The 27,620-nt window shown below is 40.2% G+C and overlaps 1 protein-coding gene across 1 annotated transcript; it reads left to right on the top strand.

The window, feature by feature from the left end:
- On the top strand, positions 1 to 26,297 carry LOC108893687 (GDNF family receptor alpha-4). Its single transcript, XM_018691940.2, has 8 exons — positions 1 to 4,774; positions 14,245 to 14,511; positions 14,598 to 14,690; positions 14,793 to 15,162; positions 17,208 to 17,317; positions 17,856 to 17,990; positions 19,983 to 20,119; positions 23,620 to 26,297. The coding sequence occupies exons 1-8, from the start codon at positions 4,720 to 4,722 to the stop codon at positions 23,812 to 23,814; spliced, it is 1,362 nt and encodes a 453-aa protein (XP_018547456.1). The 5' UTR covers positions 1 to 4,719; the 3' UTR covers positions 23,815 to 26,297.
- Positions 26,298 to 27,620: the final 1,323 nt, after the last annotated feature.

Below are 27,620 nucleotides of genomic sequence, written 5' to 3' on the forward strand. Positions count from 1 at the left end.
TTCTCCGCCAATCAAACTCATAGAATGTGATGTCGTCACTTTGCGTAAATGTATATGTCCTAGGCGGTTCTGATATTACAAAATACACGTGAAGTGATTTAATTTAGGCAGAAAATTAAACGACTTTCTGCACGAACTTCTTCTTATTAGGTTTCTCGAAGTCATGTCCTCAGATCAGTGAAGACGGCGGCTTGGTAGATACAGATTTGTCCCCTGAATCATACTGGAGGAAAGTCATAAGGACATACAGACTGTCAAGGACTGCAGTGAGGCCTAATCACCATAATGAATGACAACGTATGAGCAAATATTAAGCAACTCCCAGCGACCATAAGTATAATTAATAATACTCTACGGCTGTGCTGTTGCTTTTCAGTGAAGTGCGTTCCCTTTGAATTGACATGTTTTATATAACCTGGCCTATAACGTATTAACTATTAACAGGGGAACTGCTGCTCTAGTTTGTGGACGTTTTTCTTGGGTCTATTTATGCGTGTGCTGTGTGGAATATCTGGATGTTATTAGGTGCCAGATGCTCAAAATGTTGTTGAGCAACATACTGGGATGCACTTAAGTAGGCCTGCTGAAAGTACAAGTATTAATTATTCAGAAACACTCAGAGTGTTATAATATTAGTAATATATTGCATTGTTAGATATTAATTAATGTTATGCAGTGGCAAGAAAAAATGTGCAAACCCTTTGGAATTAGCTGCATTGATTGGTTACAAAATGTGATCTGTTCATCAAAGTTACAGTAATGGACAAACAGGTTCTGTTTTAACTAATAACACACAAATAATTGCTTTGCTCTTGTTCATACTGAAAACATCATTCAAACATTCACAGCGTAGGCTGAAAGTATGTGAACCCCTCAGCAAATTACTTTGATTTACAAAGCTAAGTGGAATCAGGTGTTAGCAAACCTGGAGTCCAGTCAGTGAAACAAGATTGGGGGTGTGAGTTAGAACTACTTTGGCATTTATTTAAAAATGCAACTGCTGATATGAACCATGCCTCACAAAAAAAAAAAAAGATCTCAGAAGACTTATGATCAAGAACTCCTGATTTGAGTTTAGATATCCATCAGTCCACAATTAAGACAAATAGTCTATAAATAGGCACGATTTACTACTGTGGCTGCTCTCCCTAGAGGTGGGCGCCCAGCCAAGGTTACTCCAAAGGCAAAACATAGAATCCTCAATGAAGCTAAAAATGACCTCAGACGAACAACTAAAGGATTAAAGGAACTAAAGCAATCATTGGAAATGATTAACACATCTGTTCATGAGTCTACCAGATGTAAATCATTGAGTAGGCTGTGTGTCCATGGCAGAAGAAGCTGCTACACACCTGAAGTTTGCCAGAGAGTAGCATGACTTTTCACAGTGCTACCAGCTAAATGTTTTGATGAGACTAATGATGAAGTGTCAAGAAGACCATGCACCACTATGGTGTAAAAAGGGCACCGTATACCAACATGAAAACCTCATCCCAGCGGTGAAGTACGACAGCGGGAGCATTATGATTTGGAGCTGCTTACAGATATTATGGTCTGCTCACAGCAGACATTCAAAGACTATGGCTGAGTTTCAGAAGCTGTGGGGGAAGAATGGTCTAAAATTCCTCCTGAGCGTTGTGCATATCTGACCCACAGCTACTGAAAGCTATTGATTGATATTGTTATTGCTGTCAAAGGAGGTTCAACTAGTTATTAAATACAAGGGTTCACTCACTTTTTCCACCAGCAGTTTAAATGTTTAATGGCTGTCTTAAATAAGACATAAATGATTATAATTGTGTGTTATTAGCTTAAACTCATTGTGTTTGTCCATATTTGTGACTTAGATGAAGATCAGATTACCAATTATTGCAGAAAACCAAGTATTTCTAAAGGGTTGATTGTAAAGCAGTGCATCATCTTTTATATTTTGACACCTCATGATACCTCATGTGTAAAGTAGTACAACATCTCTCTCTGAAATGTAGTGAACTGTATGTATAAAGTACAACACAATTAAAATAATCCAGTAAAGTACCTCAAAACTGTACTTAAGTACAGTTCTTACCTAGGTATATTCCAGTACTGGTTGGCAGCACAAGGTGATGAGCTCACTTACTGAAATCCTTGATCTTGAGTATTGTAGAGAGCATACTTGTGATGACAGAAACTGCTACAGAAGTGCTGAAATTCCAAAATAAAAGTTTAATTTATCCAGTCGAAGCTTGATCAAAGTTGTCCACTAGAGGGCAGCAAAAGACTTAAGATCTCTCTCTCTATTTAGCTTTCTTTATCTATTTGAAAGAAAGGATGTAAAGTAAGTGCCACTCATTACATAATTTCCATGATCCAAAAGGCTGATGAGGCTTGACATAATTTGCTGGCTTCCCATTCCACTTAAGGTCTCAGTGTTATGACAGCATGTTGGAGTGGTTCATATGTCCCTGTGACAGTTTATGAAACTACTTATGTTTTATTTCAAGGCTCATAGAACAACAGCGCTAGAAGCAAAAACATGTTTCTCATTAAGTTAATGCCAGCTGTTGCATATAGTTGTCTCTAGGGTCTTGTTGATAGCTTACTGTGCCCAACTATGTTTAGTGTGGCCACACAAAACTCAGATAAGACCTCTCTAATTAAAAACACCCTTATCTGACAGCAATAAACCAGTGCTCACTTTATTGGAGTATCTGGACCTGTGTAACTTACAGTAACCTGTGCATGTCTTATCTCATGCACAGTGTTTGTTGACCACAGGGAGGAGCTTCTGCGGTGCTGTGTGGTCAGTGTCAAACCTCCTCCTCTGAGGGATCCTGCTATAGACAAACTTCGAGGCAGGAGTAGCAGTTATCTGGAGTAAACCAAGATAATGGTGAAGTAATCCTGACCTAGCTGAGAACATGCTTGGAAACAAGTTGTTATTCACACACACTACAAAATGTATTTGATGTTATAGTGTAAACAACTTCATTAAGAGCAGATTGTTTGGTTTGAAGTGCGAGGTCACCTTGTGCTGCCGTGTTTACTGTGAATAACACTGCCTTATTAAAGGCCATGCCTTGTTGTTCTTGTTTGGTTGGATGTGCATTTTAATGACAGCCACTGTCCACTTGTATTTCTTGCTGCCACTCGAGCATCCAGTTGAACAGGACGTGTAAATTAATCCACTAATCCCTCTGCTGTCTTTTAATTATAGTGAGGACAACAGGTCATTGGCATGCACTTTGCAATTTTAAATTGCTTTTGTTCTCTTTTAGTGAGGCAGAGGCAGCGGTGGGTTTATTTAATCATCTTTTGAGTTTAGCATTTTAACTATAAATTGGATGACTTCATAGACTCCAGAGAAATGTTTCAAACAAACATATGTGTGACTTTCAATTTGAAGAATTGTATTGTGTTTGTAACGAGGAGAATAATATACAGAATGGCTGCCTTTGTTGTACAGTATCTTTACATGCACAGGCACAAACTGCACAATCAAACTGTCTTTTTTGGCGAACAAAGGAAAAAATTCGATATTACATATTTTAGTATTTTTCACTACATGTTACCCCCTCTGGACCAACCAACCCCACAACCACAGAGTAGCTGCATTAGTGGTTCCAGTGGAACAAGTAAAGATTTCACACTCTCAGTCCTGCTGTAAGCTGATAGGAATGAAAAAGGCTGTGGGGCTGCAAACTGGTCTCAAGGCAAAGGAGGGGGCATATTTAATTTAACATTTAACGTTTAAGCTCAACGCAGCAGACACATGCTGTAGAAGCACCTGTGGGGCGGGGAGGGGGCAAGCCAGGATTTATAACCAGAACATGGTCGAAACATATCTAATGGGAAAAGAGAGGACAGTCTTTGTGAATGAATCGATGCTCCTTCTCTTCTGCACAAGAGCATATTTTTGCTGAATGCAGCTCTGTATGGGAAGAAAACACATCATTATAAGTTCAGTTTCAAGGTCAAAGCCATTAATGTTTGTTCAGTGGAGATTTGCTTCGAACACAGCCAGTCTTTAAAACCATCAAACACAGTGGCAGTAAATGAAGTAGATCAGTGAGTGAGAGTACTGTTGATGTGCTATAAATATGTAACCCCCCTTCAAAGTAACTGACTTTTTAATGTAATCTATAAATACACCTTGTGTTGTCCGTCACGTTGAGGGCTGAACTTGTCTGCAACAACCCAGCTGTTCTCCCACAGGAAACATTTTAACATCCCATGGGCACATTCAGCTTTTTCAGAGGCCAATCACATTGCGCCTTTAACAGAGATGCGCCATGCAGTCTCTCAGCGCTCTGATCTGCACTCCAGCTGGACAACTGTGGAGCTGCGACGCAGCCACACACGAGCGCAACTGCGACATAACTCACACTTGGAGACTGTGGTCCGTGTGAGCGGAGCTGACCGGAGACCAGCTGCGGAGAAACTTTTTTTTCTTAGTTTTTTTGGATGAATATTTTTGGAATCTGCCGAATGCGTTCGCAAGAGATCAATAGAAGTGGGATCCGACAAATAAATGGGACAACAAAAATCGCGATAACTTGAATTGCTCCAGCTGTGTGCACGGTTCAGTTTTGCCAACTTTGTGTACTAGCACCATCCGATCTGCCTCAGTCCGCGCGGGCGCAGCAGCAAGCAGGAGGAGGAGGAGGCTGGATGTGGCACGAGACGGGTCACTGAGCTGCAGCGAGCCGGGTGCGAGTTTCCCCAGTCCCCAACTCTCCAATGTCACCGGACAGGATGATGATCATTGGACTCCTGTTCAACGTCTTCTCTCATGGTAAGCAACATATTTCTCATCTCTAAGAGCTGGCATATTGTTTTAAATGTAGAGTATACAGTATTACCGACCATTGAGATTGTATTTATTTAGTCTATTAAATCTGGCAGTGTATGTATGGTTCATATTATGTATTCCCTTGTGGAAAACACATCTTCCAGTTCTTGAACAAGAATGCATGCATATTTGCAAGAGACGTTCATGCTCATGTATGGTGAATACCAACAATTAAGCTATGGATTGTAACAAAGCCCCCAGCCCAGATGAGGACACTGAATTTGATTTTATATTGCTGGTAGTAACTTGGATGTCTAAGCTTAAGATAGAGTTTTTTTTTTTTTTTTTTTTTGAATTCAGGGATAATCCTGAGTTTCACAGATGACAACTCCGTCTTAGGTTTGAGTGAAACTTTTGCGATGACTTTCAAGATAACATCACAGATGTGCATAAGATCAGTTTCCCATTAAATATCTAAGAAGCAGCATTAGATTTTACTTGTGGATGACATCATGAGTTCACATCTGTTATATTTCTGCCTTGGATCAGTTCCAAAGAGAGCTGTTCATCTCCCAAATATTGATTGGACTGTCCCCAGATCATGGAAATATCACACATGAATTTAAAAATAAATGGTCCTCTCCTTTACATGAAAGCTACTATATCTATAAATCATTGACATTTTACATAAAGTGTGCATTAAAAGTTGATAGGATGAAGGATTAAATGTGAAAGCAAGAATTTATAACTTTATGGCAGTGACATAGGAGATTAGTTTTTAGTGTCCGTGTTTTATGAGTCTTTGTCCTTGGTGGTGATCAAATGGACAAAAGATGGTGAAGAACCTGTCTGTGATTTGACGTTACAGTACGTGAATTTGAATCCCTCACACACACAAGCTCCTGCAAAATGAGTTACAACCATTAAAGTCAATGATAGTGACTGTGGCTGGATAAGAAATCTCCCAGTGGAGCATAAAGCTTGTTGATCTGTGGTTATTACTATTGAATTATGTCATTTTTGATCAATAAGTGATCTTCAGAGCTCGAGGCAGAGGAGTAAATCCTCTTTTATTATTTGAATGTGGCTGCGTGTGTTGTCTACAGGTTGTGTATCCGTATCCTTTGTTAACACAGACCATATGAAAAGACATCCCCTGCGCAATTTAATGCAGGAGTGCAAACACTGTAAATGCTAGGATCATTTAAGTGGCACTGGAGGTGCAGGCTTCATCCAGGAATATTCCGATAATATCAGGTGAGGCTGCCCGCAAGAGATTAGTATCATAAAATGATGAATGTTTTCTTGTGAATGTCAAGCAGTGCAGGGACCCAGCATATCATCCGGTGCGTCATCCACCTGGCAGGCACTTAGGTGAAATCACACCATGAAAAGCAGTTATTTTCAAGTACCATTTATTTGAGATGTGAGTCATTACAAATGCAGATTAGATACTCTGTCCTGATGTTGAATTCTGCCATTATACCTAATTGCAAGAGAAATTATTGGATTTAAAATTTGTTTATTGACATCATTAAAGAAAAGTGCAGAACTCCCTTCACCTTCATCTGGATTTTGGATTAATCTGTTAGAAAACTGCTTTGTTTCTACATGACAGTTTTACAGCCTGATCATAGACTGGTACGTGTCAGACTAATTCCCTGTTTAGGTCTATAGGTGTTGTATAAATAGCCCCTCTGAACTGTATTTCACTCCATGTTATTTTTGCCTTGTTATATATCTGGCCTTGTACTGTAACTCTGTGACCTAAACAGTGGAAGTGGGAATTTTAGAGGTGGACAACAGCCTTCCCAAAATGTCCGTCACCAGACCCCCCTAAAGAGCTCAGGGTTGGAATTCACCAAAGTCATCATTAATGTGTCGGGAGAGCTCCCCTGTGAACAACAGCAGAGTCTGACATCTGCTTCAGGACTTTACAACAAGCTACATAAGAAAACATTAGAGGGCTTCTGCATCTTGAAAACACATTTCATGATTTGTAAACTGTTGTTTCCTCTGGTGCGTGTCACTAATTTGATCTAATGCTCAGATGACATATTAGGTTCTGTTTCTTTTTCCAGACTAATAACAGTATAATGGAAGCACCTCTCACATATAATGCATGGGACCACTTTGATTGTGCCCATACAGGACTTTTGCCCAGATAAATCAATGGAAAGGTTGCTATTGTTGAACGACATTTAACCTGACTTTGACCCTTTGCTGCAAGGCCTTTGTGGATTATTGCTAAAGTCCCAGTGCAGACTGCACCTGGTGATTGAGCGTTGCTATTTTGGTACTTCATTTCGTGGACGTGATTGAGCCATAACACGGTTGTCATAAATTTATTAGAGCTCATTTTCAGGCTGTGTTAAGTTACACAAGTCTTAGGTAGACTGATATCCACATGCTCGAGCTGTTTCTATTCAGGGTTTGACTATCTGATATACGCACTGAGGGGTGCACCTTGTGCACACAGGTTTATCCAACTCTTGGCCTCTTTATCTTTCCCACTGTGCCTCAGACTCTTCTCTTTCTCTCTTTCTGCTGAGGCATTCTCTTTGTGTACTCTGTGCCTGTAATTCAGTTTTGTTTAGGACGACAGAACACAAAGATTAAATTGGCAGCGTGCCCATTGGACATTAGTTAGATAAAAAAAAACATAAAATACACTTTCTGAGAATGCAATTATTTCACGTATTTGATGTTTTACTTTCAAGAAATCGTTTTAATGAAAGCGCTCACATCAAGGATAACATTAACATGAAAATTTAGGTGTCTGAATGGCACCAACATTTTCAAAGTTTGTTGAAGTTTCTTGAATGTCAGTTTGTATCCTTTATGTGTCACTGCCTGTCATAGTTAAATTGTTTGTGTATTCTCTGCATCTCAATTGTCGCTTTTACATGCTTGATGGCACAAAAAACAACAACAACAAAAAAAAAAAACCCTCAGCCTGATGGGAACTGTCGATACGCATATCGCTGTCTGGCCAAGAAATTATTTGGCACATTGTAATTTAGGACTGCACCAGGCAACAGAAGGAAGAAGCCTGAAATATTGACACAGCTCCAGACATCCTGACTGGCTGATGCGGCACCTGATGCAAGTATGCATTTTACCTGGAGTGCAGAGGAGGGATGTTGCCTGCGTGATGTGGCTGCACAATAGCAGTGGCACAGCTCATTAAACATGACCTTACCCACGCACTAAATGCATTGGGTAGCTGTGCATTTAGTTCGTGCTGAACATGAAATTATCATTCTTGCACACAATACTGTTGTCACCTTTGGGTGTTTTGAGCTTCACCATATGCTGTAAGAACACCTAAATTATAGCTAACAGACATACCCATGTCATTTTAGCAGATTTTCTGCCTGAGCCAGTCCTCAGTCATTTCTTTTGTTTCTGAAAAACTGCTACTCTGCTCTGACCGCTTGGGTGTTAATCTACGTGGTCAAAATGTTCCCGCTCATGGGAATTGTTCCCATCTATTCTGTACGCTATAATGATGAGAATGGTCACACCTTGAGTCGCTTGTTCTTCTCTGCAAGCGAGTGTTTCATTGAAGGCTGCATAGCACTGCACATAATTCCAGGGCTGGAGTGGCCTCTGTGGGGCGTATGCATAAAAACTGATTAAAGCAAGCGCAATTGTGCTGCGCTTTTCAGTGCTCCAGTCACACAGAGATTTGGTCTTGTTAACTTGCACAAATTGAGGAGCAAACAAAGGTGTAATTTGCCCATGCATGAGAGGCAATTTTGGGATCAGGGCATGTGAAACTTTATTACGCATAAAACTTTTTGGAAAGAAGTTAGCAAGCCCACTCTCCCCCCACCCCCCGTCGCGGGCCCCGCTGTTGTGCGATGAAATGAAATTGCGGCTTTTTGTGACATGAAGACATGGCATTGTCAGGAGGGAAAAAAGAAATCAAGTTGTTTTCTGAAATGGGCTTTGTACAGAAGACTTTTTTTATCCTTCTAGTTATTGACTGAGACTGTATGGTGTGTTCTTCACTTGGACTGACATGTTATTGCTGTCATCAGCGTGGTCCTGATGTGATTGTGTGAAGAGAGCCGCGGGGACGCCACTAGAAGAAAGATGTGCAATAGACGCACACAGAATGGAGAGATTTTTGGATGATTTGGCATAAATTGGAGGCAGAGAGTTTGAAGAGAATAATGAAATCCAGCAGGTGCGGCATCATGGAGGGATTGGGGAGGAGGGAGTTGCGAAGATGAGAACAGAAAATGGTTAGAGGTCCTGTATATGCTGAAGTGCAAAATGGTTCAGTAATAATATCTGAGAGAAAAAGATGGGCTAAGGGAACATTATAATACCCAGGGAAAATGGGGAAAAATCTATATGCAACGTAAGTTTTTATGAGATGCGTGGGGAAATAAATTTGTTTAATAACAGTAATATCATAAACTGATAAATAAATGTGACCTTTTGACAACTGAGGTATTTGGAAGATGTTTTATATAATAAATAGCTGCTGTGTAGGATTTCTGTTCACATGAACTTTTTATCTGGAAATCTTCAAATCCCAACACATTTGAAAATGTCATCAAAATGCCTTGAAATGACATGTTGAGAAGGATAAGCTCACACGGTGTGAAAATAAGTAAACTTCTGTCTTAGAAACAAGTTGTCCCGTTTCATAAAAAAAAGGAGAGAGCTGCTCGAGTGCAGTCGCCCCAGAGCAATGGCTGCAATTTCCCTCATAACAAAGAGAATATGTGCAAACTGTTAAGCATATGTTTAATGTTAATAGAAAGTGTAAAGCCCACTAGCTGATTGGTGGAAAGTGCAAAATTTAGAGCTCAGCAGAAAAGGCTGTGTCAATAAGGACCTGCACAAGTTTTAATCAGTTGTGTCCTTCTTGAAGAAGTTCTTTCCAGTGAAAGCTAGGAGTGCTCGTCAAAAAGTCTGAAACTGAAATGCCCGTACAAGCACTCAGTCAGAGATCCCTGATAAACACTAATGGCACAAGATGGTGCAGTGTTTTTAATCCAGCTTTGCTATGTGGAATAAAGGCATTGTCATTTTTGGAATGAGATGGGGTCAGTCACTCTGAGTTTTTTGTTTTGTGTATTTTTAGGCTTGGACCCAATCTACTTGTTACTAATCTTTACAAAGACTTCCCTTTCATTAGCCATCTGCTATGTCCAATTTTTAATAAATATATATATTTTGAATGTAGTAGCTTAAATCAAAATTAAAATAAGCATTTTGGCAGGAAAATCATTATTACTTTTGACTTATGAACATGTGCTCTATTGTCCTGCAGCTTAGTCCCATGTTGGTCTCTTAAGGCCAATTAGTGTGTTTACTTGCACATTAACATTCAATGAAGTCCACAATTTATTGATCATATTCTTATATTTTCTTCAGGAGCATAAATAAATACTATACTGGATTTATACCAACCAGGAGGAGATTGTATCCTTAGATATGCTGGTTATTTAAGGTGGAGTCACATGTGCTTCGTGGAGTCACAGCACAGCATAATGATGTACACAACAGGACATTACTGTGAGAAATTAGAGTTGCCAGAGTTAGAAGTTTAAAAAGTTTATTGTGATTCCGGCTATAAAAATGCTGTTACTGGGGGCTGCAACTCATGATTATTTTCATTACCAATTAAGCTGCAGATTACTTTCTTGATGAATCGATTAATTGTTTGGCCTATAAAATATCAGAAAATAGTGTAAAATGTGCATCATGATTTCCCAAAGCTAATTTGACATCTGTGAAATGTTTGTTTTGTTCCAACAGAAGTCTGACCTGAATCCAAATGTGTTTAATTATTCACATTTAAGAGGCTGGAACAAGTGAATTTTACTTTAAAATTATTAATCAATCCTCAAAATAGCTGTTAATTAATTTTCCGACTAATTGATTTTTTGACTAATCACTCAGCTATAAATGAGATGAAAAATTCAGGGCATACTGTAAAAACTCCACCATGTTTCACCTGTAAGATCATATCAGGCTTCTATGTGGAACATCAATGTGCATGTAAACACACTAATTCATGTACAGTCCAGTCAGAAATCCCATTGGTTGTAATTGCAGGTGAGGAGAATGAGTGTAGCAGTAGTAACGATTAGTAGCAGTTGCTGCTCATGTTTCTCCATCTCACTTTTGCTCCATCTCGCCGCCTTTGCTGCCATTTCCTCCTCAAGCCCGACACTTCCTTCCAAGAAGTCCCCCCCCCCCCTTTGTTACGATCCCTGAACACGTTTCACATCAGAGTCGCACTCTCTTGCCACGGTCTCCTCTCAAGTCAAATTGCTGCCAAACAATCTGGATGCTCCGCTCCCCGCATCCCACTCCCTTCAAAGGGACGGAAGAGAAATTTGCCAGAACCACTTTGCTCCCCGTGAATGTCGGTGTGTGGTGTGTGGTGTGTGGTTTTGCCTTTTTATGGCGTTAACCTTCATCAGCTTTGCCTCACAAATTCTATTAATCACCCCAGTGAGAAATCAATAGAGTGTATTATGGCTTGCATATCACAGTAATTCATCTCTCCTTTTCTTTTTGCTTTTTAAACACACACCCCATGATGGGACCAACAATAAGTCAGACCTTTACTTTGACAATTTGTTGCATCTGAAACAGCATAAAGTGAGCATTGTGCTTCTTTATCATCATGACATTCATAAAGTTCTGAGAAATAATGATGACCTGTCTAGTGGACAAGATTAAACAGAGCTGTACTTTATATAGATTTTTGTTATCTATGTGTGTGTGAGGGGGAGAGAGAGAGAGAGAGAGAGAGAGAGAGAGGGAGGCTCTCTGAAACTGAAATTGCTGATAGACTCTATTTATCAATGGTAAGCCTGAGGGAGCAAACTCTGAGAGGGAATAATGAATAAACTATACACTACCCAAACAGGAGATTACATGAAGCCTGTTTAAACTGCAGCTAAACAAAGCAGGATTTAATACTTAAGTATAATTACCAAGGTATTATGATACATAGATAGACAGATAATCATCACCTTTACATTGGGGAGTTGTGACTGTGAATATGACTCATTGCTCTGTGTGTGTGTGTGTGTGTGTGTATGTGTATGTGTATGTGTATGTTTTTTTACTCCACCTCTGCCTATGAAGTCACTGCAGTAGCTTCGGCAGGTTTCCTGCAGCGGTGGCGAAGCATAGCCTCTGTTTATGATATGTCTCATGCCAAAGTGAGATGTGGACCTCATGTGGCGCCTGAAATTGCGAAACATGCAGCAGCAGAATTGGACTGCAGCCGTGCTTTGTGCCACCAGTCAGCAGGAGCTTAATCGAAGTGTGTGACTGATCTAACACGAGGCGTGCTCATGTATGAGCTTGTGTGATGTACAGTATATGTTAATATACTGAAACGCAAGTACATGTGAGGATGAAATAGGTGCAGAAATTTAACAGGCATGCATTAAGTTCAAACATTAATATTTACCACAACATATGTTTAAAGGTCTATCAGCCTATTCCGTAAGTGACAGGATATAGCAAATGAACAAGATAAACTAGAAAAAGTGTGTGTATAGCTATTTTCTTTCCCAGTCTGAAATCACTGGGTATAAAGTGTAATTGCTGGGGACAATTATATGTCACATTTGAGAAAATTAATTTCCGAATGCATTTTTATGAGGAAGACTTTCATTTTTTCTCTCTCTCCAGCTTCCTCTGGCCTTTGAGCATTGTGTTTTCCATGGTGCAGTAATCAGTGTTATGAGATGATTTATGGTTTTCCAGTTCCAGTCATTCTGGACAGAACCCTGTCAATCAAAACAATCTTAATGCTTAATGACTATAAACCAACATGACTGTTTTTTATACTGAAAAATGCATTAGTTTGAGTTTGTATAACTTAATGGGATGAAACCTTTTTAATACATATATGGCTGATGTTGCTCCACAATACCTTCATGCAGCATATTTTATAGGTGCAACCTGCTGATGCATCATATAGAAATTATTTGCCTCAGACTATTTGTTTGGGACAACATCAGGGGGAAAAACATCCACATAGTGGACATTTCAGTTGAGTCACTGTCTGAGAGCAAAATTGGAAGCAAAAGTATGAGTTGTTTTGGGAGGAAAAAGATGAACTGTGCTGAATAAATTGGTTTTTGTCTTTATCATTACATGTGGAGACAGGCTCTGACAGTGGTGAAAAGCTCGTTCCGAGTGGAAGGGACCCTGCTGCAAAAGGTTTTGCCTGCAGCTGTTCATGTGCCCTTTCACAATAAAAACAGCAGTGCTTTTGAACAAGACATCCATGAGTATGTGTCTCTGAAGATACTTATTATGTCACATCTAAAATGTTCAAGCACACCACACCAAAGTTTTCAGTGATTTACAATTTACTACTTTACAGTTGGCTGCTAGTCTGTATTTGTACTAGTGTGGCCAGAATAAGCAACTCCACATTTGCTTGTGGAGAGTGGTAATATTGTTGCACAGGAAGGGACTATTTTGGAAATTCTGCCTTGTTGGTGGCTCAAGTACTCGCAGGAAGATCCAAGACTCAAGAGCCGGCTGTTGAACAACATCCCTTTTGATGCAGGAAACTACCATATTCACTTCTCACAGCATCCCTGTTTAGTCATCCTTTAAGCTTTATTTACTGCCTAACGTATGAATGCAATGCTGTTAAGCAGCTGACTCTCAAATCGTGTATGTTTCTGAGAAGCACTTGAACAGACCGGCAGGGAGAGTTTTCACGTGACGGTAGCGTAGGAGATTATACAACAGAATGCAAATGTTTTTTTGTTGGTTTGTTGTTTTTTTTTTTTAAAGGTGCAGTGAGGAGGATAAGCCACAGCCTGACCACCAGGATTGAAACCAGAGAGGAAGGCACCATAGATTCATAAAATTTCTCTGAATTGAACATAGTGTATGTTGAGCTCACTGATCCAGGAGCATTGTGGTGTGTGATACGAAAGATGAGGTTAACATACAATACCTGGCTTCACACAGTGCCACAATCTGAGGTGACTGTCCCAAAAACTTGTATGGGCTCTCATCAGCCCAAACTTTGAGAAGAAAAATGGTGCATTCATAAAAAGGAAAATGTATACCGTACACCTGTGTACATAATAACATCAGGAGAGAAGTCAGGAGTCCCAACGAGAAGATGATGAAATAATTATGATATAATCATTACACAACCCTGTGGTGTTGTTAAATTATCTGAAAGACCCCTGTGTTTTTATGAGGAGCACTGAGGTTTCACCCACGTTGTTGCTCTATTACACTTGGTGTTTTCAATTTAATCTTCTTTGTTGGATATTATAGCAACCTGCAGAGCAGTGGAGGGTCTGAGCAGCACACTCAGCCTACTCTGTTGTGTTAATTACAGCCTGTTTAGTTTAAGGGCTAGTATTGGACGATACAGCAACTCGCTGTATTGATGGTGATGTTGGCAAGCAACAGCTTTGTCCACTAACAGTATCAACCTGTCCTTTCAGGTAGCATTCCAGTATCTGCATCCTTAGACTGTCTGGTGGCGGAGCAGGGCTGCGTCCAGGAGCAGTCCTGCCTGGTCCTCTATCGACTGCTGGAGTACTGCACAGCTGAAGAGGCGGTGTCGCCCCTCGGCCCAGATGCCCGTTTGGAGTGCCTGGAGGCCCAGAACTCCTTGCAGCACTACCGCCCCCTTCAAGTTTGCAAGTGTCAGCGTGGCTCTCGAAGGGAGGAACACTGCCTCAGGGTCTACTGGACCGTGAGATTTGCAGGTGGGTTTAGGCTTTGGCGTGTGTGTTAATTCTCAGTTGCATAATCCCTGTAATAATACTCTCCAATGTTCTTGTTTTTTCCGTAGCATATGATGAGTATGAGGTGTCTCCATATGAAGAATTGGAGTTAAATCTGGTGAGAAACATTGAGATGTCCCGTATGGCCTCCATCATGGCAGGTAGAGTGCTGCACTTATTTATTTTGGCTCACAAATAAAATATCTGTCCTGACCTCTGTTTCCTGATATACATTACTCTGTAACCCTTCTCGAATCCCCCAGCTTCCACTCTTTCTGTGGACGGCCAAAACCAGTGTCTGAAGGCAGCTCAGGACTGCGGCCTGTATGAGAAATGTGGCTCCCTGCGGTCAGAATATGTCGTAGCCTGCACCAAGCGATCAACAGTCTCTGAGAACAGCTGCAACCGCCAGAAATGCCACAAAGCCCTGCGGCGCTTCCTGGAGCGCGTGCCAGAGGAGTACAGCTTCGCTCTGCTCTTCTGTCCCTGCTCTGACACTCTGTGTGGGGAGCGCCGCAGGAAAACCATCGTCCCGTCATGTTCCTATGAGGAGAATACGAAAGGAGAGGAAAAAGTGGGCAAGCCTAACTGCATCAGCCTGCAGAACTATTGCTCCAGAGATGAGCTGTGTAGGTAAGACGGACACAGTACCTGAAGGGTCCTTTGTAAGAGCAGAGGGAATGCAGATGTGCATACTATTTCTGCTGCTGCGGTATAATGAGCAGGTCTGCGTTTTGTTTATATGTCAGGTAGGGCCGCAGCTAATGATTATTAGCAGTAGTAATTAACCTGCTATTTTCTCGATTATCTATACAACATGAAAAAATTGTGGAATACCCATCCCCATGTCCTAGAGCCCACAGTGACATACTCACATAGTCTTTGTTGTCTGACCAAAAGTCCCAAATGTGGGTGAGGGGCGGCCCAATGGGAGCACCCCACCCCTTGCTCCCACATCACCAACCAACACATACACACCCATGTGCTTCTCCCAAAGGGACTTTGTTGCAGGATGCCTTAATGTAACTGTGACAATTCTACAATTCAGTTTCATCCAGTTATCCTCCTTCTCTCCCTACCACTATTTTCTTTGTGCATTAAAGTAATGCGTAAATACATCTTTACATTTTATTCATGTGGGGTTTTCTCATGTTTCTCACCACGCAATACAAGCAGGGCCATTTTTACTTGACCCACACAACCCCTTGGAATTTTTTTTACCATCTAAATTCCTTGAGGAATTCACAATGAACTCCAAAATAGAAAAGAGAACATTACAGCCTGATATAGCCAGTTGAAGTTAGTTGTCAGAAAAAACTACTCTCAGAAAAAAAAGGAAGGAATGTAACTAAAAATAATCATGAATATTTGCACCCCTGAAATACCCAGTTAACAGAGTGGAATCTATGAATAAAGAACAAGTTTGTTTGTTTCATTAGCAAAGACATGTTCAACAGGTTTGTTAGGCCTCCAGGCCTCAGAACACAGCGTCTCTCTGCCTGTTGTAAGTAGCCTCATAAGCTTGATGACACAATCCAAGATGTCCTGAAATTAACAGACCAGGTAGAGGATATCTGGTCATGTATTAGTCTATGACTGAGGTCAATTCTGGCACCCACTTGGCTCTAAGCTGAAAATATCAAAGTACCAGAAAACTAATGACTCAGATTTATCCTTTCCCCACTGACAGTAGTGGCATAAAAGCTGGAGACAGTTCTTTAGCCCTGCAAAACCCACGAAAGATGTTTTTCAGACAGAAAAGATGGATGAGTAGGGGGCTCAGAGCTGTTTGCTTTTAGTGACCCTGCTTTCATGGTTATGCCCCTGCTCATCAGTATGATTATTCCAGCTTCTGTGAGGCTAATTTTAGTCAGTTCTCTCTCTTCTTATTGTTCATAAATGTGGGGGACTTGCTTACATTAATAACAGTCTAGTCTATGTGTAAATGTTACAGAGGTTATTAATGAAAAGAGAAAAAATGTGTGCTAATTTATGCTAAGAAGTGCAAAATCCTCCGTCTGTATTATTGGTAACAGATTTAAAACAAAAGGAGCGAGGAGCATTAACAGTTGACAAGAGGATCTTCTGTTCCACATGCATAGTTACCATGTGTTTGAAGAGTGTGGGAACAGCATAGAAACACTCATCACCTTTGCACAGTATCTTCAGTGCATCTACTTAAAGCTGTTAAATCTCTGGAATTTGCTGCTCTTGTTTACACAGAGGATCATATCTCCTTCAGTACCAGTAATTTTAAACAAGTAAAAATGTATGACTGCAGGACTACAATGCAATAATATTATTAGATTTAACTTTTTAGTGTCATGCCTCGTGAAGAAGAAAGTTCTTGATTAGTTTTACAAAGAGGAGTGGTGGGTGATGTAGGTAGAAAAAAACTGAAATTTCACTGAAGTTTTACTAAAATAACACATGGTTTTAATACAACACATGGTTTTAATGCGGGTGCACAGCTATCTATCCCTCTGTTTTGCATTTTGCTCTCTGGTGCTGCACTGTGGTTTGTGTTGTTTTTGTTTTTTAGCTCGACTTCAAATCCCAAAATGAAATTGTCAAAACACTTTAAAATGCACTGCAGCTCTGTGCTGACACATGAAAAAATGTTTCCTGTGTTTGTGTGTTTGTGTTTGTGTGTGCGTGCGTGCATGCGTGCGTTTCAGATCCCGGTTCGCTGATTTCCAACACAACTGCCAGCCCTCCCCTCTGTCTGCCTCTGGCTGTGTGCGAGAGAGCAGAGCCATGTGCTTGAAGGCCTACGCTGGACTCATAGGTGAGATGGAAAAGAACTTAAAAGGGCAGAAAAGCCTGAAATAGAGAATAGTCCTGAAAAAAGGGACAAAAAACTACTCAAAGGACTCATTACTGAAAAAAAAACATCTGTCGGTGTCTAACAGTCATATTTGGCTTATATAATTTTCATTTTGTTGCACCAAATAACTCTACAGGGGTTCATAAATGGTCAACTGCCAAAAGCTGCTGCTCTGGGAATCCAGTCAGCATCGCTTTAAAAAACGTGGTTTAAAAATTGCATTTCCAGCAGCCCAACAAAATGATCCAGGTAATCTTATTTCCTTTTGTTTCCCACACTGTATAAAAAGTAATTTTGTGTATCTGCAATTATCGATATCGAGAGCCAGAGAACTGGTGACACTGGATCCCCAAGGCAGCTAATATTGTTGGCAGACTGCATCTCACCTTCCACAGAAGTGTGTACTAGGAGTGAAAATCTTCTGCCTGAGGGAAATAGTCCTTAAAAAGTTTTTAAAGTTGCACCTATAATATGACTTTTGTCTCCTTTCTACAACCAGGAACCATCATGACTCCCAACTATGTGAGCAACAGCAGCACAGAAGTGTCCCAGTGGTGCACGTGCGAAGGTAGTGGGAACGAATGGCAGGGCTGTCAGCGTATCCTGCACATGTTCAGCAGCAACATATGTCTGCGTGAGTAAACTGCTCGTCCGTAGCAAGCCACAATAATGAGAGTTAACAGTTTCAGCACAAAAAGAGTTGAAGCTCTGAGTGTTTGCATGATACACAGATGCGTTTCACATTAAAACCCTTACCTTTCTGGATGTTCAAACTACAGCAAGAATGATGCTACATCTAGTGTCACAGTTGTCTGTTTTCACCTTAGTCCTCTGTGGTCTGCAGTGAAATGAGTCTAAATATACCATTTAATTAAGTGATGAATTTGTCAACAGGCAGGTGTGTCAACACACTGCTCAATTAACGAAATAACTCATTTACCAAAGCTCACAATTTTTCCTTTGTCAAGGTAATCACAGAGGAAATCTTACCCTTTAGCTGTCATATCTGAGTACAAACTAAACTGGTCTTAAGATGCTGCTCCAACTGAGCGTTTTATAATGTGAATTAATGCATGGATTCAAATGAGGTGGGTAATAATTGATTATCGAGAGAGAACCATTGAACTGTAATGTTTTCTTATAAATAAATTAATGGCAAAGGACATTCTCCCCAGTGTGTGGCTGGCTGCCAGATGTGATGTGATGTCCAACTTCTGTGGAGCAAACAAATCCTTTCACCAAATCTGATGAAGAGAAAGTGGCTTCTTGTTGGACTGTTGCCAAACCAACAGGGGTAGAAAGAGCACCAAAAGATGCACCTCAAGATGTACTCAAGTATAAAAGTCTGTTACTGTAAAAAGTACCTGCAGTAGTTAGTGCTGTCACCTCACAGGGTTCTCTCCAGGTGCTCCAGCTCCCTCCCATAGTCCAAAGACATGCAGGTTAGGTTAATTGGTGATTCTAAATTGCCCTTAAGTGTGAATGTTATTTGTCTATATATGTTGGCCCTGTGATGGACTGGCGATCTGTACAGGCTGTACACTGCCTCTCGTCCAATGTCAGCTGGGATAGCCCGCCCCCGGCCCTTAACGGATAAGTATATATTAAAATATTAAAATATTAAAATAACAGTTAAGGGCAGAGCCCACGTAGGTTGTTTTCATAAATATATTAAGTGTGAAAAAATCAGTAGATGTCAGTTTTACTCAGCATTATGTTCCCTTTTCCTGCACTACATTGTTTCTTATCATCCAAAAATAAATACATTCATATTTGTTCCCATTTCTAGGTTCAGAAAGTACCACTAATATTCATTTACCATTAATTTATTCTGCCCCTTTTGCTAATGTTAAATGAGCTAAAACTGTAATGAGTCAATTTTTAAGTTAATTTGCAGATGCAGATACATTTTATAGTTGAACATTTTGTCACATTTAAGGAAAAACAAGACTAAAAGTCTGCAGACACGCTAGCGGTCATAGCTGTGTGTACAACAATGCTTTGAGCTCAATGGTAATGTCAGCATGCTAACATGCTCACAGCAAGCTGTCAGGAACATTGCTGGGCTATGAATGGATTTTGGTGTAGTGGCTGCATGTGGTATTGTACGGGATCATCAAGTGAACCACCCAGACTCAAAAAGTGTTTTCCTCACACGCAGTCATTGGAAAAGGAGCTGCTTTAAAATGGTGAAAATGTTTTTAAGAGCAACATCTGAAATTATTGTTTTCATTACCAAAATGTTATCTCTTCAGTGTAATAATGTTTGGAAAGTCCAGAAGAGCCACTAAATTATTTTATCCCATTCAAGTATTGGACAAATAAAGTTTTGACCTGGCTCTAGATAAAAAGTCAGAGCACCAAAGCTACTACAGTTCATCCTGAGGGGCATATCCATCTAATTTAATAGCACTTGTTATGATAATATTGCCATCCCTAGAGCCATGCCTCTAATGTCGCTTAAAAGCAACATATTCAAATGTATTTTGTCCAATCATGCGAAGTATTTACAGAGTTGGTAGTCATAACTATGCTTATAAAAATCACTGATATTATTTTGGTGGTGCTTCAAAGATGAATAATGATGTGAATCTAATGAAGATGACCCCTGCTGATTCTGTTTCAGGCAATGCCATCAGCTCCATGGGAATCTCCGCACCTCCTCCCGTGGAGAACACTCCTGTGCCAGCTTCTCAGCCCTCCCCGCACGTCTACCAGGAGCGCGTCCATGTCAGCGTTAACACTCTCCCTGAATTCAACAGTGTAAGTGCTCTCTACCTCCTCACAGTCTCACCATATGTTAGTGTTAGACACTTGCTACGAGCTGAATAGAAGTAGTGGCTGACTGTACATCAGGTGGTATCACGGGGGACCATAGCAGTGATTTAGGCCTAGCAGCTCCCTGTATAACCTCAGATTATTTCTCTTCCCCTCGCTCCGCTACCCCTTCCCCTCATTGTGGCTCGGGATTAGCCGTAGGTGTTTGCAACATTAGACTCAACCCTTACTGTTAATATTCATGTATGCACACCCATCTGCTCCATATTCCCCATTTTCTCACCATTTTAATCCTTCTCATTCCGCACTTCCTCTTTCTCCCATCCCATCCAACAACCCCTTACAGCACTGAAAGCCTGTTACTGTTGGGCTACATGTACATTCAGATATACAGTTTATTTAAAGATGCATACACATCTTAATTATTATGTAGCAGTGAAATACGTTTAGATGATGTATTCTTATGCCAGCAATAAAGTCTCCTGTAGTAAAACAAAATTTCATATAATGTTATTAAGCTTTGAATTTAATTTCAAATTCAACTGCCCACCGAGAATGGATTGCTACGCTACAACTGGAGCAGAAAGGATGAAGGACAAGTGCTCTCCTGTAGTTTTGATGCCAGTGATATGTCAAGGCTGATTTGAATAGACTTTAGAGAATAAAACCTGGGCCCAAGAAGAGGTCTGAGATAAAGGCTCAGGCTCTTTCAAGCCAACACAACCTTACACCATCCTCTCGTCCTGTGTTTGAGTGGAGGCTTTGCTGTATTGAAGGTAATTTCAAAGCGGTTAGTGAGAAGAACATGTGGAATATAAAACCCTGCAACAGTGAGAGTTTGCTGAATTATGATATTATCACTAAATCTGAGTGCGCTGCACCATGTAAATTAAAGTTATGTAAAATATTATTTTGATTATTTTTCCCTATTTACACAAGTAACTTTAGACAAAACTGCAGTAAAGAGAAACTAAATGTTGGACTGAGTAGAATGTAAAGTTTCATTGTTCTCCCCCGTTGACAGTTTAAATTTGGTTGCACCTCTGACCACATCCATCATCACTGATGGTTGGAAATGGGCTCTGTTGCACCCAACAGTGGTGTCACAGTGTGCTGATACACCCTTCTCAATCACTTTATGGAGACTGTTGAAGGACCATTATGAACTGCAGGTTGAGGATGAGGTAGCCGTCATGTGGGTAGCACTGCCACTAGTGAGCTCTCTTGGTAGCATATTTACTTCCAGCTGACTACTGTTGACTGTGTGAGCTGAGGGTTGTTTTATGAGTTCTCATATTTACAAAATGTCACAATTGATTCAATAGGAACTTAATGGTGAAATCAAATTTGTTGTCTTTTTACTATGGCTTTGTGCTGTAAGGTTTCCTCTTTGTTATATAGTTCTCCAGTCAGATACTCTGGAGGATTGGTGGAAATCTTTCCACACATTAGAAAATCTGAGAGGAAATTCTATGCAACTCTAACACAGAAACTGGAGGTAGTTGAAGTGGATTCTTAAATATTATTATCAATATCGTATTAGTATTCATAAGGGATGTAATGTAATAATTTGGAGGGAGATGGTTTGCTAGAGTCTTGGCTTCTCATGATACCATTTTTACATTTGAAAATGTAGTTTTACTCATTTTCTATGCACAGTTTTACTATGCGCTTGTTCATTGTTTAATTTCTTGTACAATGCAAGATGACGAACTAGCAAGGCTTCCAAAAATTAGTCTACTGACACCATGCTGGTCACATAACCCTGTCATAGTGGTCTTAAAAAAAGGGAAAACAATCACTGTTGGAAGTCATCTTTCAAGTCAACTTTTACCAATTCACTCACTGCCTTACTGTATACAGTGTATGCATTCATCAATTAAAAAAAAAAGAGAGTGGATTATAGCACATACTCACTGCTTTGGGATCATATATCCGCAGGGAAACAGCACATAATGTAACACAACAGCTGGGCAAGCAAGCATCAGAACCAATGCTGACAGCTGTTTGCTGCTTACAGTGGAGAGTAGCGAGTCTATTTACCTGTTAATATGCAGCAGTCTCCCCCCTACTGCTTTGTCCTCCACAGCTGCAAAGTTGACATCATGTAGAGCCGACTTCTGTTTTAACGAACTTGTGTGGATGGATTGAATGAAGGCCAGTCCTGTGTGTCCTGACACACACTGGAAATGTCTTTATACTGTGTTTGTATTTTTTATTCCTGTCAGCAGCAAACCTCAGATGCTTATTTTGGTGGACAGATTTGGTTTTGAGCCAAGTAACTATTGAATTCATTTTGGTGTTGATCTGGATCTGGGACTTCTGCCAGTACATGGTTATTGTAGTTTTAGTCACAATGATGGGTCTAATAGAGATTAAGACCAGGGTCATTCTTTGAATCAAAATCAAAATCTAAGTTATTGGAAGTGTGTTTTTTGGAGAGTTGTTCATCAGTGGCCCCTTAATTCCTTTTGATGTCTGCAATTTCTGTTGCACCACAGTATGGAGGAGCCTAGTATGCTGGTTGCTTTTTATATCTCCAAATCAGCCTTAATGCATGTTAATGTATAAGAAATAAGGCATCAACTTGCTGCACTTGCTTTCTGTTACCATTTCTTACTGTTACAACCAGTGTCACCCTTTAAGAGACTTCTTGGTTTGTCTGGTTTGGTCTAAAAGAATAGCTCATAGGAAATTCAGAACATAGTGCTTATGATTAGAATCAGTTCAATTCAAAAATACCTTAATTGTCCCTCCAGGGACCACCGGCCAGTTTGAGCCACATGGCAAATAATGTAAAAAGTTACAATGCGAGTGCATTTGTCAATCTACACACACCGGTAAACTGATTGTTTCTTGTACTGCAACTTTTCACCCGAAACACATTCCCGAATGGCATTAGCTTAAACTAGTAAGACTGAAATCAGAAAACTGCTTAAACAAACAGATCTTTGTTATTTGCCAGTAAATTTATAGGTGAGACTAGCAACACCTTGCAGTCTCATCAACCACCAAATAAATGAAAAAGTCAAAACTCTTTCATAGTGAGAGGAATACAACATTGTCATTCTCTGATCTACTCCTTTTTCACACTGACATTTATTTTCAGTTTATCTTAATCTGTCATCAAATGTAGGCCCCCAGTATCTGTAGACCTGGGCTATTTGAACACTTATGTCATGAGTCAGTCAGTCAGTCAGTCAGAAGACTGAAGAGCAGCATCACTCAAATTAGCACAAATACTCATATGTTGCCAAATAGCAGAGACTTACACTGTCACCAAAGTGATAAAAGTGATATACTGTATCTGTTCCTTTGGTTCATACATGTCATATCATAAGGAAGCGACTTGGTTGCAGCTTGAGTTTTTCTTCACATGTAGTTTTAAATTCTGTGTTTATGTGGAAGTTTACATTGTGAGCTTCCCCCCTCATGCTTCACCGCTCCTGCTAATTGGAGGAATCACTCTTTCTCCGCTTTTGCAGATGGAGGACAGTGAGGGAGAGGAGCAGGAGGAGGAGGAGGAGAGCGAGGAATTCAACGTCATGCCGCCTTACTCTGAGAAGGACTCTAACGTTGAATCGGGGGCGAGGGGGAGTCGTCGGGGAGCAGCTGGCCGAGCGGTACCTGCGTTACCGTTACTGCTGCTGCTGCCTTCGCTCGTCCTGGACTGGAAGTGATGGGGGCTGCTGAAGCCTCCATCTCATCCTCCACTCATATTTTTCACTCGCTACCACTTTCGAATCCATCACAGCACTCAGAATGAAACACAGAGGACATTTACGAGGAAGAAAAGGAAATGCTCCTTCTTAAAAATCTATTTCTTTATTTTATTTAATTTTTTTAAATACCCCAACTGTATTTCCTAATTCTGTTTCTCCTATGACTGCCTCCTCAAGAGTTAAAAGATATCACTAGTCCTGCAGTATCTGCCATGTCTTTGCTCGAGCACTCTCCTATGAAAGGAAGGGAACAACGTGAGCAGATATATGAGTGCATGGGTGAATTGAGAAGTGCTGTCTGGGCAAATACTCTATCTAGAGCCTGCTTCACACTCAAAGTACATCCCCTCTTTTAACAAGAAGCACATCGCCCAAGGCCACATCCACTATACGTGCTCCCAAAAACCCATAACCAGTCTACTCCACTGCAACCAGACCTGAGCATGACTTGATTTCTATTTCATGACTCATGTCACGTCCATTTCTCTGCTGCCCCTTTGGCTCTTCCCTTTCCCTCCTTCGCACTGTGGTTGAGTAAGATAATCCCCTTTACAACAAGCTAATAAGAAACTGCACCACACTTAAACTGTTTAAAAAAAAAGCTTTTTTTTTTTTAAAAATGGCTTGATCGTATGCCTTCTCAACCTTTGGTTCCTCTCACTTTGTGCGCCAAAAAGCAGAGTGCAACAGTCACTCTGCTCTGCTTCTTTTGTTAACACGCCACTTAGTACTGCTCCTACCAGGGTGAGTGGCTAAGAATTCAACCACGGGCAAAAGTAATGAGATCAAATTCTATTGTAGAAGTGATGAGCAGAGAAAAGCAACATAAGCAATTACAGCACAATTCAAATTGCTCGGCATGCAAGGGAAGTCTGGGGTAAGGCTCAGGGGAGAAAATAGCCAATTTACTGCTGTCATACTCTCTCACTTTTCTTTTTTTAATTCTTAGGAGATGTGTTTTTAGTGCTCCCTCCCCATCATGTGCTTTAGATGTTGTGAGAGCGAGATGCGGAGATAGGGACAGACACAGGAGGCTGTAAAGCCTGCCGGCTGCTCTGATCATTGAGCAGCACATTGAGCCATTATCTCTTCCTGAAATATCTTTTGCTGATGTTAATGATTTTTTCTCTTATGGCTCATTTTCTTGTGAAATTACTCAGCTGCAGGGATGTTCGTAAAGAGAAGTATAGTGAAGTTTTTGTAAGAGGGATAAACTTGTCTAATTTTGAGGATGAGTTTGCAAGAAATAACCTGTCTGAGCTCTGCAAGGAAACTTGCGTTGCATACGTTAATTTTTATTAAACACAATCGTTGTATGTAATGTAATATTTAAGTGATGGTGATGCAGTCCACTAACCCCACTGTCTTCAGACAGATGTGAGCATTTCCTAAAACATATCACAAAATTAAAAGCATTGGTTTGCTTTACATGTCAAAAGAGCACAGCTAGACATGCTCATCCAATCCCACAGCAGAGTCACAGTGTGAGTGGTAATGCATTTTAAGCAGGATTAGATGTTGACTGTCACTTGAGGAGGCAGTATGGCCCCACTGCTGTTTATGACCACACTACTGGACTTGTTTACATTATGTTTTATGGGACACAAAGACTGGGGTTTTAATAAGGATGGATGGTTTAAAGGCAGAAACGCACTGGAAGCATATGAGCTATATGCTCTTTCAAAGGCAGGTCCATCACCACTTCAAGCTTAGGAGTCATAGTTGGACTAGGATGGATGTTGTAAGGTTGGTAGTTACCCACTGCAGGGGAAAATGACATCATGCAGCTTTTTGACCACATTCATGTCGCAAATTTGGCCACAGGGAGCTGAGAATTGGATGAGGAAAAGGTCACAGCAAGACACAAAAAGTACCTGCAAGACTACAGAAACATAGTTGGACAGGATGTTTCAAATGAAATGACTGGTATCCAAATACACGTACGAGAACCAGATCATAGAAGAGACATGTTGATAAATAAACACGCGACAGAAATGTTGCGTCAGAAAGCATCAGATCAACAATGACATCCAGTGTGCTCTGGCCTTAATGACTGAATGTGAGTTTACATTTATTTTCACATTTCAACAAGTTTGTTTATATTTGTAAACTATGTAAACATTTACATCCAACATGGCTTGTATTTTTTTGATGAGTTAAGAAAAAAAACAGAAGCTTATTCTCCATCCATGAATTAAATCCTTGAAGAAAATGTGTGAATATTCCCCAACTTGTTCGTTTTTTTTTTTAAGATTGTATCTTGAAAATCCAGTTGAGAGACAGTGTACATTGATATGTTTCTCACGCTAACCTTGTTTTAAAAGACATATCAAACATGCCAAATAATGCTGATGATAATGTGTAATAACTGTGTAATTTTGTGACATAGCAGAAAGTGTGCCCATTTGTTAAAAGACAAATAAAAGTCACATTTCCACGTCTGACAGAGAAATCTGTGTATGAACTAAGAAGATTTCAAAATGTTCTTTTTCTTTTTTCAGGAACAACTGATACATCCTGATGGGACTGGGAGCCTTGCTGACACATTTAACGTCAATTCCAGTGCAAAAATAATGACTGATTTTTTAAAATATATGCTAAAATATACAGCTTCAGTGCTATTTTCGACTTATTTGCTCTAATTAAAAACTGATTGGCTTAGAAACTGAATAAATGATAAGTCCCTGGTTCTTCCTGGCTCTTGGCCACTTTGGACTAACTGAGCCAGGACTCTTGTGCATATACAGTATATTTTACTTCTGACTGACAGAGGTGATTACAGGGTCTTGGGGTTTCTGCATCTAAAATGACACCACTGTGGCAGGAACAAGCTACAGTGGAATGATTTCAAGAAAAACAAGAGACTGTAACAGAAACTGGCATCAGCCTGTGCTTTATAAAAGTACAGCATGAGTTCTCTGGGCCTTTGTTTTTTATGTCCAAATTCAGCCAACTGTCTTCAAAGTTACGTTATGCTTTATTAATCTGCCTGAGGAAAATTATCTTCTGCATTTTAACTATTCTAAACGTTTAAGAGCAGCGGGCAGAAACCAAACTCCAGAGGCTTAAAGAACAATCCAAGTGGTTTTTCATGTTTTAGCCCATTTACAACAAATCACATATACTTCCCATCCACCCATTGTAAATAATGCTGCTATTGTCAGAAATTAGTTTCTAGTCATTTCTCTGTTTCAGAATCAATCAATTCACAGACTTGCATTGTGTTATGACAATGAACATTATTGCAATCAATAATTCATTTTTAGATTACCAGTAACTCTTTCATATCATTTTGTGGTAACGCAGTGCAGACTTTTGTGTAATTGATAACATCAGCAATAGCTGTGTTGCATTCAAGTGTCTCAGTCAGGCATGACAGTGTGATCATGAGCCTGCATGCAGAGTGTACCTGAAAGTGAAGTTAAATGAGGTTTAGACATCATTAATTTTATGATGTCTGGATTTCTGTTTTTTCCAACTGCAGCATGTCAAAATATCTTCAGTGAAAAGAACATGTTAATGACTTGATGTTCACTGTTATGAACTGAGTCTGCTAATTTTAAGCCACACTAACGGTGTGTCTCTAGGGCAATGGCTCCAAAACTTTTTTTTTTTTCTTTTGGTTGTCTCAGACTATGTTGAAGTGTGAGATATACCAAACCTTTCACGTTTGATGAGTGTCCCAGCTGAATATCAAACTCTGTTCAAATGAATGGAAACCAACAGCTGCCTGGAAGAGTAGAGACATCAAATCTGAATCTATA

This window comes from Lates calcarifer, linkage group LG20 (genome assembly GCF_001640805.2).
Source record: "Lates calcarifer isolate ASB-BC8 linkage group LG20, TLL_Latcal_v3, whole genome shotgun sequence".
NCBI classification, from domain to species: Eukaryota; Metazoa; Chordata; class Actinopteri; family Centropomidae; genus Lates; species Lates calcarifer.